Source organism: Anser cygnoides, chromosome 3 (genome assembly GCF_040182565.1).
Source record: "Anser cygnoides isolate HZ-2024a breed goose chromosome 3, Taihu_goose_T2T_genome, whole genome shotgun sequence".
In the NCBI taxonomy this organism is placed as follows: domain Eukaryota; kingdom Metazoa; phylum Chordata; class Aves; order Anseriformes; family Anatidae; genus Anser; species Anser cygnoides.
Window position 1 is genome coordinate 113222981 of NC_089875.1, and position 12472 is coordinate 113235452.

The window sequence follows — 12472 nt, forward strand, 5'->3', positions numbered from 1 at the left end:
GTGTGAAAAGTTCCTTGCTTTTATATTTTATGCAAGCAAAAATGATCTGTTCTTAACAGGACATAACACTTAGCACTTCACAGTGACTTCAGTTACGGAGCAGGGGGAAAAGCTGAGAGGCACTGGGTACTCTGGTTGGTTACTGTCTGCCAGAAAACACCCTCACCATCATCAGTTATTTCCTAAGCCAGCTTTTTTTTTGCAGCTTAGCAGTTGTTGTTGTTACATTTTTTGTTTTCTCAGTGAGAGAACTTCCAGTGCGTTACCAACATAATTCTGAAATAAGAGCAAAAACATTAATCAACTGCTCACAAAAGCTGGCACATCACTACAGGAGCACTGTGAATATCCTGCTGATGTTTATTTATGATTACTTATCGGGTTAATATAAAATGTTATTAAGAAGTCCTCATACAAGTGTCCCACAGGAATTAAGATCCAGTTAGCCCTGCCACTATGTTTTCTTGTATACAAGTTTCCTGTGATGAATATAGAGCCTATAAAGCCTGTGTGTCCTGGTGCATTTCAACCAAAGTAACTTGACATGCCTTGGAGTGATGCCTCATCTTAGATGCCAATACATCCATTTGACACTTGCACTCTTCCTCTACAAACCCTTCTACTGATGTTTGTTAGCTTTACAGGTTTACCCTAGCTACAAGGCTCTACCACCAGCCCAAAAAGATGGGCATCACAACCTGAAGACAGACCAAGTCTCCAGAACTTAGGGGAAGAAACACTTACCTGCTCATTTAGTACTTCCAAAAATGCTAGAAGAAATCAGCAATCAAAGAGCATCAAATCATGCTTGCACCTCTGCAAAACTGTTCAACAATTTGGATCCATACAGATGGTCTTTAGGAAAAACTTACACTCTGCATCAGGCTTAAAAATCTGTTCCCATGAAGCAGTAGCAAGATGAAACAATGGGACGCTTATTTCTTCTTTTCAGTTACAGAAAGCATTTAAACTTCACTGTGATGGTGTTAAAAGTTAGGCTATTTATTCAGCTACAGGAGGCTAGGACATAAAATCATTGTGCCTGAAGAAATGGACATAAAATAGTCTACAGTGCTTCCAAAACCTTGTAAAAAATGAAAAATGGGACCTGGGCACCCTTTCACCACTAAGTAAAGACCAGCCCATAAGCACCAGAATATACTTGAACAATTAGCACAAGGCTGACATGGCAGTAGCATTTTAACATACAAGAAATAAATGGAAAGAGTGATGAGAATATACAATGCTGTCAGCAAACAGCTACCACAGAGTAAGTGACATCCTAATTTCTCAGTTTTACCTTAAGGCACTACTAAAAATATAGGTAACAGTACTAACCCAGTGTAACAAAGGAATTTCACCACTGTAATAACACTGATTTTTAGCCGCGTGTATATGACAAATTCCATCATTTATCTAGTAACATTTTTGACATGGAAACTGAATATGCCTATTCCAATTCATCACATTTCCAGGCTTAAAAACAAACAAAAAGACCCTTACCAGGAATAATCATGAATAAGAGCCTAGGGAGATTTTTACTTTGATCTTTCGAGAGGTCCTTCCATGGCCCACATTTTAAAACATGGGTAGCAGCTCCACAACAGTAGATAAATTCTTCATGTAATGGGACTGGCTCTTCTGATGCTGACCTCATGTTTGCTGTAAGACAAAAAAAAGATACTGTTAGAAAGAGATCAGCAAATATTTACATAGCTCGCTCTCTGCTATTGTACCTTCCCATAGAACAACTGGGGAAAGAAAAAAAACAATCCACCAACAACAAACAAAATACTACCCTCCCAAGCAACTGTCATCTCCAGTAAACAGAGGCCCGATTCAATATTTGATGTTTGAATAAGTTGCAAGAGTTTATGCACACTACCACTTCAGATTTTGTCACAAGTATACAATGATGAACTGGACAATAATATCTAGTCTACCTTAAATGCAAATAATTTTAAATTTCTTATTAACAGAGTACAGAGGAAAGACTCAGTTGAAACATATGTGAAGACAAAGAAAATAAAAAAATACCAAACCAAGGAGAAGTACTGCATGAACGCCTTCACAAGTTCTGTGTGCCTCACTATGGGAACACAGCATCATAAAGAAATCATAAGGAAACGATGACGATGGAAGCCAAAAGGCAAATGTGCTAGTTACCAGACAGCCTTCCAGCAGTAGCTGAGTTCCTCATCTTTAAGTCCAACACAACTAAATTATCTAGAAGCTTTCAATGGTTTAAAAGAGCAGCCTTTGTCAGTTAAAGCTCATCAAGATTTGAACACTTCAGGCACGTATTTATGCTCCCCTTTACAACTTTTCTTAAGTTATTTGAATACAGTGATGGGAAATAAAACAGCACGGTGCCATATAAGCACAGCATGTTCATCAGTTCATGTTTTTGTCACACACGAAATGGCCATGTACTAATAGGGTACCACTTTGGAACTGGCTGATTGAACAAACTCCTGCATCTTCCCTTAAGTAAAAAAAGCCTCTTCATCAAGTGACTAGTTAAAAATCAAAATGTCGCTGAGATGAACTATGAGCTATCAAATGAAGAGTCAGAAGTCTGTCCTTGTTGGAGTACAGATATGCATCACTCAGAACTGAGACCTGTACTCAGTAGGTCAACAGTGCTGTTTGTATCAACTTTGAGGGCTATTTAAGCTCTGCAAAACAGTTCCCATCTTAGAAGAAACTCATTTCAGGCTTCTCAAGCAGAATATCCTCACTTACATGGAGCTGAAAGGCTTGGTTAAATTATTACAGGAATGACTATGCATTTTTTTTTGGTCCAAAATATGACCACCTGTAATGGAAAAAGCCGTCCGTCTTAATTCTTTCCAATTTAATCAAATTGTTATTTGAATCTTTTTTTTTGTCTGTGTGTCTGATTAAGTCTAACTTTCAGGGTGTACCAGGTACTGACATTAAAGTTGACCGAAATATAAATATACAAAAAAATTGATCTTTAATCTTTAAGTATCTAGTTAGGATAACATTAGCACTTTCAAATCTTTTAGCTTAGTGAAAAAAAAAAGCCATTCATTGTTGAATACATGGATCCAAATTCTATTTCCTAATCAGTTTGTGAAGTTTCAGGCATGTAAACTCAACCATAAGCTCTAAAAAGTGTTATAGTAAGTTTACTTTATTACCATACTGAAATATCTCACACTGAACAAAGACTGTTAAAGCATGGATATCTGTCCTGTTTGTACTGCAGAGCAGCCACTAGAAAATAAAGACATTTAAAGCCAAAGTTTCCAGGACCCTGACGGAGGGACACTCAAAGTCGAAAATGCCTAGTGTTACACAACGTGGAAGAAACAGATCTGAATGAAGCCATGAAGTAACAATCTTCAACTACATGAACCAAAATGCACTTGTAGAAACATTTCCTCACTTCCCCCAGTTCTCATTTGAAGTTTTGCAAGGTTTAAGTAAAACAGTGGACAAGACTGATAGTACTTTATTTTGAATTAACAAAAAGTACCTTGAAAAAATTGAGCATAATACAAACAGAAAATGCTTCTGGGGGGAAGAAAGAAGTGTTGTTTGGTGCTTTCAATTACAGCACTATTCTCTGGATGAAGTCCCCCCCCCCCCCCCCCCCCCACCTACCTACTTCCCCACAAAAAAAGCTCTATTAATGCCAAACGAGAAAATTTTACTACTACTTTATTCACCGTGTTACTAACTTACAGTGACGGGAAGGTAAGTAATTGAAGTGAATACTTTCAAACATTAATAATAAGGAATAATTTGCAGAGAGTACTTCCCGCTTTTCATAATTCCTGCTTTTTATTTCTTAATTACTCAAAACTGAAAGACACCAAGAGCATCTGACAGAGAAACCCAGTTACATCAACAACCACTGTACACTTTTAGCTTGTCATCCATCTTCTGAAGTGTTTACAATCCAAGAAGCCTTATCCAAAACCCTTATCCAAAAAAATAAATTTCATACAAAGTTTCTGATTGCAAACCAATAAAAAAATAGTTTGTCAAGTTTCACTCTGAATTGATTTTACTGAGCAACTCCAAAGGGAAATCCCACTGGCAATTCTTCATTCACGAGTAGCATCTGCAATATAAGGTCATAAACTAAAAAATGAAACAGGAAGGCCAACACATTTTAGACTGAAATGGTAGACTTTTCAGGTTCACATCGATTTCTGTAGTAGCTTTATTCCACTTTTTAATATAACTTCCAATTTCTACTATGCACAGCACTGCAGTAAGACTGTGCACTAAAAAAAATGGTTTTCTGAAAAACTGCCCACGTAAGACAATTCCAAAAGGTTTCCTAGTACTCACACTTTGTAAAAGCTTAAGGATTTTATTTTATTATTCATTGTTGGGTTTTTTATTTGGAATTTTATGGTCTGTAGTAATATAGATGGACTGAAGAGAAAAACAGAGAAAAGGAACGGGATATACTTCTAGGATGCTACTCTGACTTGTTTTAAGAGAAAATGAATAATATTCCCAAATACCTATGGCTCTCCTTTGCTCTTCATAAAAGCAGTTTTCAAGAACAATACTTCCATTATAGGCATCTATCTCTGGAATTAATTGCCTGTATCTCCCATAGAAATATTTAAGACAGCCCATCAATTTCCAGATGCATTTAATGGATGGGTTTTGAGATGAGGCTCCTACTGGCTCAGCCAGCTGGCAGAGGGCACAGTTCGCGCCACTGCTGTAGGCAAGCTAAGGAGAACTCAGAACCACAGACGTGACCAGAAAGAGTTTCATGAGTCATTGTGGAAGAGAAGAACAGAGCTAGAGAAAGAGATGCAACTATGTAGGAAATAAGTCCCATGCAGTATTTTCTCTCATCTCCAACCCCTACCCATACGCTCTTTAAGCATCCATGGAAAAGTATTGCAAGAAGGACAGTTTCTGTCAACAGTATTTATCCAGTGGGAAAGACATGGCTTGAACTTCTGCTAGAATACACAAGCATGTGCTTTGACTTGCTGGGTAGGGCTTTAGCCCTGGATTAACACACCCTTAACACAGGTGTCTACCTGACAGCAAACTCCTCTTACCGGATACAGAGATCTAGGCCACAGCAGAGGGACTGACTGCTGAACCATGGGACCAGCCGCTCGGTTTCTACCTCCGGATGAAGCAAATCACCCTGTAGTCAGCAAAGCCTATCATGAGAACTTAAAACACATCTGACATACTTAAAGATACTTACAAAGAAACACGTATATTTACGTGTCATACCACCAGACTCCACCCATTGCCACTACACCAGATGAGAATATTTGGAAACAAAGTTATCCACAAGGAAGAGACTACTTCTGCCATACAACTAGATCTCTTCACGTTCATCCTTGTTGCTGGTGACTCTAAAGCAAAATGCTAACAGTAAAAGCAACCTTCCTTTGCATTCACAATGCTTAATTATTTATGCAACTGTCCTGATAGCTTATTAACTGCTCTACCTTACGCTATTACTTGGATTTAAGGTTTTATTTGAAAGATCTATTGGGAAAAACAACATTTGTGATCTGCATCCAAAATACTGTTCTGTGAAAGAACTATCACAAACTTGGTCTAGCACTGTATAACAACACCAGAGTAAGCTGTTTAAAATATGGCCTATAAATTACCCAATCATAAGACAGGACAAACAGGTCGCTGTACCTGATCTGAAGAATGACACTTAAGTGAGGGAAACAGTGGTAATCACAAGGGCAAAGATAATCATAAAACCACAGAACTTCCTGAGTTGGAAGGGACCCACGAGGATCACTAAGTCCAAGTCCTGGCTCCAGACAGGACCACCCAAAATCAGACCCTATGTCTGCGAGCACTGTCCAAACAGATCTTGAACTCCAGCAGACTTGGTGCCCTGGGGATCGCTGCCCTGGGGAGCCTGTCCCAGTGCCCAGCCACCCTCTGGGTGCAGAACCTTTCCCTAACCCCAGCCTGACCCTCCCCTGTCCCAGCTCCATGCCGTTCCCTCGGGTCCTGTCGCTGTCCCCAGAGAGCAGAGCTCAGCGCCTGCCCCTCCGCTCCCCTCGTGAGGGAGCTGCAGGCCGCCATGAGGCCTCCCCTCGGCCTGCTCTGCTCGGGGCTGAACAAACCAAGGCAGCTCAGCTGCTCCTTGTAAGTCTTGCCCTCTAGACCCTTCACCATATTTGCTGCCCTCTTTTGGACCCTCTCTAATAGTTTTATGTCCTTTTTATACTGTGACACCCAAAACTGCACACAGTACTCAAGCTGAGGCTACATCACACAGTAGAGCACGATAATCCCTTCCCTCAGCCAACTAGTAATGCTGTGCCTGATGCACCCCAGGACATTGCTGACCCTCCTGGCTGCCAGGTCACACTGTTGACTCATACTCAATTTGCTGTCATCCAAAACCCTCAGATCTCTTTCTGCAGAGCTGCTCTCCAGCCTCTCATCCCCCAGGCATGTACTCAAATCTGTGGCTGTCCCTTCCCAAGTGTGGAATCCGGCATACGCTCTTGCTAAACTTCATATTGCTGGTGACTGCCCAGCTCTATACTTTGTCCGTATCTCTCTGTAAGGCCTTTCCACTCTCAACAGAGTCAAGAGATCTTGCCTGCATAGAACAGTGGTGGAACCAAAGTAAAGGAAAAGGGAACAGTGAAGCAAACTTGACATATGCTCTTCCACAAAACCATATAAGAGACATCCCAGGGTGCCCAAAAAGCTGGCCAGGGCTGTTGTGAGTCCATTCCCTGCCTTTTTTGATTTGTCGCAATGACTAGGGATGGTGCTTGAAAACAACAAAAAAGGCAACAAAAATGCATGTGTTAAAGATGGTGGATGAAGGGTGCTAAGGGCCAGTCAGCCTCATCTCAGTTCTCAGAAAGCTGTCACAAAAAATCCTCCCAAAGTTGTATTCAAACACACAAAAGTGACTGAGAACACCCAGCACGGATTTGGCAAGGGCACAATGTGCCTGAATAACCTCACCGCCTTTTATGAAGGACAAATGACTCGATGAGGGGAGAAAAGTAGATGCTGTTTAGCTTAACCCACAAGACTCAACAAAATCCTATACAACAAAGAAAAACATTAATTTACCAGCTGTATCCCTCAAGGATCAATACTGGGACAATATTGTTCAGTGTTGTCATTAACTATCTGTACAATGGGACAGTAAGCACTGTCAGCAGGTTGGTGCATAACACCAGTCTTGGATAGGGAGAAAGAGACCAACTCAAACACTCCAAGGCAGTGCTGCTATCCAAATGGACCTTGACAGGCTAGAAAAACAGCCTAACAGAAACCACGTGAAATCCAATGGCAGGCAGAAAGCCCTGCACCTGCAGCTGTTCAATAAACCAACACAGCACGGGGTGGGTGCCCACGGGTGAGAAAGCAGCTTTGCAGGAAAGACACTAATGGACAACAAGTCAGACGTGAGTCAGTAGCGTGCCCTTGCAAGCATATATAAGGCTGCATTTGCCAGAGTAGCCAGCTGGTTAATTAGTATGACTATATTCCTCTGCTTGGCATTGGAGAGAACGCATCTGGAGCACTTTGCCCAGTTTTGGACTCCTCAGTACAAAAAAGACATTAGCATACTGGAGAGAGCCATGCAGATGACAATCAAGATGATACAGGTGCTGAAGCATGACTCGTGTCTAAAGGACAAGGACCAACACTTAAAAATTGCATTTTTCTATTCCACCAAGAAGAGGTTAAGTTGTAATCTAATAGCAACCTAGATCAATCTGAAAGATACCTACAAAGCCAGACTTTTCTTTGCAACAGCAGGTGGTAAACCAAGAGGCAACAGCTACAAGTTGCGCCTTGAGAGATTTGGACATTATGAAAGATTACTTCACTAGGAAGACAATGGATGATAAGTCTGAGAGGCAGTGGAACCTCTACCATTGGAAGTTTTTAAGACTCAGCTAGACAAAATAATTTTGGTCTGAATAGAAGATTGGAGCAAATTTTCTCCACAGGTTGGACCAAATGTTCTCCACAGGTTTCTTCAAACCAACTTTTTACTATTCTTAACAGCCCTAAAATACCAGAAAAGATCAGCGATGAAGTGCTACAAGGATCTCAGCCAATTTTTCTAGTACTTCAGCAAAGGCAGCAGAGAGCTTCATGAATATAGTAGATGACAACAACAAAGTATATAGGTCAGAGAAAAGGAATGTCATCAGCCCCCAAAAACACTGGAAACTGAAGTAGATGTATTCCATGGATTAACTGTACCAGCTTAAAAACAAACACACCCTAAATGGTGAGTTTATGTGACTGAATTCAATATCACAATGCGATAGAGCAACTGAAAAAATAGGAAGTGGGATTGCTCCTGCTGACTGCTAGATGCTAAGGCTCTAACAGTTTCTGCAACACTGCCCCCAGAACAGAACCATCCAGACCTGACACAAGCTCCTTGATTTGCAGACTGGAACTAACGTGCTAACAGCAAAGAGCTGGTAGCAGTAGGAACAGACAGACTGACCTGGTAGGAAACCTGCAGCAGCGAATGAGGGGTGGAATGCAAGATGCCTACATCTCAGCAAGGATTTCTTTAGACAAACTACAGACGAACAGTAGATGCCAGATTTTCAGTAGAAAAACTACAAGCATAGGCCAAAGACTTTGCAAGCTGTTGTGACATCGGTCACAAATCTTGACTCATTCTGTATAAGAAAAGCAGCAGCAGTAAGTAGCAAATGTAACTGAAACATTTCTGCATTTTATTTTACAGTATAATTCTGCCAGTCATATGATGGAAAGGACATGCTAGCCCCTTTCATGCTGACGCAGTAAGTAAAAACCATTGTGTTATTTGTGAAAACAAGGGAAACCCTGTGGACATGTCAAATAAAGCAATGTAGTTAAATGAAATAACCCAGTAAAACACAACATCTATACCTCAGACAGTTCAGAACAGTAGGCTGTTTCCATCTAAAACAAGGGAAGTAATTAGGACTTTTATTCAGGGATCAGTCAGTGACCTAGTAATCTGAAGCCCTTAGCTTGTTTTGTTCCTGTGTTGCCCCCCCCTACACCATTGCTTCCTTGGTTAGAAGAATTTCACTGATGACTGTGCAAAAATGTCTGTGAAATGCATGGGAATGGTGTACAGGCTACAGCTTATTCATGCTTAGAGCTGTAATGATAAAAAAAAATTGAAGTGCAGAATGGAAACCAGAACTAGTTTTCATTTCAGAACCTTGTACAGAGACATTGTACAGGAGACTGCACAGACCCGAGTAGGAAGAAGCCTAGTTCTAAAACTGGATCTCCAGTATCAACACAAAACTTCGATTTCATTACAGCTAATAAATAATCTCATAATTATCACCAAGAAACTGTGTGTTGTCCTGGGGGGAAGGGAAGACAGGAAAAGAACTTCTGGGTATCAATTTTATACTGGACAAATGGTCCCCTGTAAGTGCCAAAAACTATAATGTCAACTATTGAGAAACCTTTCAGCAAAGCAAGGCAGAAGTCAAGAATCAAAGCATTAGCTTTAAAAGGTCCAGATTTTGTGGATTCAAATAGGCAATAGATGGATCTGTTTGCTGAATGTCTCTGATGAGCTGCAGACAGAAGAGGGGATCTACGGCTGCAAATGATCACTGGTATACAATGTTATAATACAGAGCAACTACAACAGAAAAATTGCTTCCCTAATATTTGCCATCAATCGTGATCCAAAGAAGGTGCTTTGCACCAATATAAATAGTTTTGGGGGTAAAGAGTCAAGAAATCAGAAAACATTTTCAGATTCTATAATGCTACTACATGTCTACATTGGTCTGATACAAAATTATTTAATGGAGATCATGGTCAATAACCCTGGGGAAATGGATTAGGAAAGCCTACTGTAGCTTCTACCACTCCTTAGATCTCCCTGAGAATTTTCATTTAAAAGAGTTCAACACATACTAGTGACAGCAGAAGAATCAAGTTGAATTCTTGTCAATTAACATAAATAAATGATAACAAAACTATTACCACACTCTTTGTCTTGATTTTTTCACTATTCTCAAGGGGATGAAACAGCTAAGGCTATAAGGCACAACAGCATTCTTTATGAAAACAGTCACAGCTGGAAGCATCAACTGTTGGTTCACAGCACTCTACAGAGTAGGTAAGGGGATTTAACATGTCCTTGTATTTCCGGCAACAAAACACCGATGTTTATGTTTGATCTCTTTCTTCCTTTGTCAGTCAAAGACCTCAGTTTTTGTTTGTGCTAACAATATTTTCACAAAGGTCTTGAAACCTACAATCATAGAATGGTTTGTGTCGGAAGGGACCTATAAGATCTAGTTTCAGCCCCCCCCTGCCATAGGCAGGGACACCTCCCACCAGGCCAGGTTGCCCAAAACCCCATCCAGCCTCGCCTTGAACACCTCCAGGGATGGGGCATCCACAGCTTCTCTGGGCAGCCTGTGCCAGTGCCTCACCACCCTTACAGTAAACAATTTCCTCCTTATATCTAATCTAAACCTACCTTCTTTTAGTTAAAAGCTATTACCCCGTGTCCTATCACTCCACCCCCTGACAAGGAGTCCCTCCCCAGCTTTCCTGTAGCCCCCTTCAGGAACTGGAAGGCCACTGTAAGGTCTCCCTGGGGCCTTCTCTTCCCCAGGCTGAACAACCCCAATTCCCTCAGCCTTTCTTCATAGGAGAGGTGCTCCAGGTCTTTGATCATCCTCATGGCCTCCTCTGGACCCATTCTAATTCTTCCACGTCCTTCTTGTGCTGGGGCCCCCAGAGCTGAAAGCAGGCTCCAGGTGGGGTCTCACAAGCGCAGAGCAGAGAGGGACAATCACCTCCCTCGCCCTGCTGGCCATGCTGCTTTTGATGCAGCCCAGGATACGTCTGGCTTTCTGGGCCACAAGTACATATTGTTAGCTCCTGTTGAGCTTCTCATCCCTCAGCACCCCCAAATACCTATGCAAATGGGTATGCTTCTGGTCTAAGGGTTGGGAAAAAAAACACTTGCTCACTAAAAAAAACATAATGCTCCTTTGATGTTTAATTTCTACTATCTCTAGGGAACAGAGAGCTTTGCACTTTTTTCAAGAGAGAAAAAAACAAACCAAAAAAACAGGCTAAGTCAAATAAACATTTCGCTCTGTAAAAATGTTTTATGCTCTTATTTTTTATTGTATATTAAGCAACCTACAAGAGCCACATTTCTGTTGGACTGCTGCTTAACTCATAGAGGTAGTATCGACAATATTCAACAAAAATAAGCTAGAATTTAAAGTAATGTTAATCTTTACAAGCTTTTAAACCAGAGCATCTAAAATTTAAGATTTTGAAGAAACGCCCACCTTTCAGCAGCATTAATGTCAGGCAAAAGAAGCAAAAAGCAGTTGCTACTTCATCTAATGTCAAACAACTCCTTTTTCACAACCTATTAGATTCACTACTCAAGGGGGAGGTCTGTTCTTTCTTCTTGTTAAGTAAGGCAAAGCTCAAAGAGCATAATGAATACTAGCAAGAAGCAGATATCAAAGCAAAAGAAAACCTAACAACCATACACCGATCCAATCAGCATCAGGCTGTCCTCCATTTGGTTCCCCTGATCCTTTGCAGTGCTGTACAGCATGAATCTTTCTGTAGAGCTATTCATTTTTTCCTCACTTTCTTCCACAGTTTTGCATTAGTTGCCCTACCTAAGCCTAACACATGCTCTGAATTCAAAACACTATTTTTTTCTTCCTGTTTTATTATTTCAACTTGCACATGTTCTTACATCAACTGTTTATCTCACCTTCAGCTTGAGTATCTAGCTACCGCTGTTTTGCTTGCTTTCTAACAAGGACATAGAGAATTAGGCAAAATACTGTTTACTTACAATGGATCAACTTACTAGTCTCAGCAGCATTTCTCCAGTTATCCCTCAACCTATGCTTGCTGCTTAGCACCTCCCGCCTATTGCACGTTCTGAAATTCATTTACTAACCTCATCAGGCTAGGAAGACACCGCAAGGCATGACAACAAATAGACCTTGGGCAGCTCTGGGCAACAGACAAAGAAAATCAAATGGGAGAATCAATGAACACGAGACATAAACAAGAGACTACAAAGAAGAACATCAAATAGCATTGGACGTCCTCCTGAGTTGCTAGAATAACATATTAGAGTTGTCTATACTATTTTTCTAAGTCCTAGAATCTGAGTCTCTCCCAGTAAGATGCAATGGTGAGCTCATCATTCTGCTAGCGAAGTGGATGGGACAGCAGCTGAACAGCCAGGCTGGAGAAAGTGGTGCAGTAGCTGAAAAGTTTCTCCAGGCATCTGTGCTCTGACATTCAGACTGGCAGTTCTAGTAACAGGAGGATCCAAGTCGATTCGGCATGCTGGAAACAGTGTTAGCTTGTTCCTCAAAACAAGAATAATCCCTGAAGCATCACTATTTTGTACAAGGCCCCTGCTTCTCCCACCAAAATAGTCCTGCCAACCCCTGACAAC

General features: G+C 41.0%; 1 protein-coding gene across 2 annotated transcripts in view; it reads right to left on the reverse strand.

Annotated features, from left to right (window-relative positions):
* LDAH (lipid droplet associated hydrolase) overlaps positions 1-12472 on the reverse strand; it is a 118837-nt gene that overhangs the window by 103515 nt on the left and 2850 nt on the right. For both annotated transcript variants that reach the window (XM_066995006.1, XM_066995007.1), the window contains exon 2: positions 1504-1662. In XM_066995006.1, coding sequence (XP_066851107.1) covers positions 1504-1662 — 159 coding nt within the window. The remainder of the gene's footprint in view (positions 1-1503; positions 1663-12472) is intronic.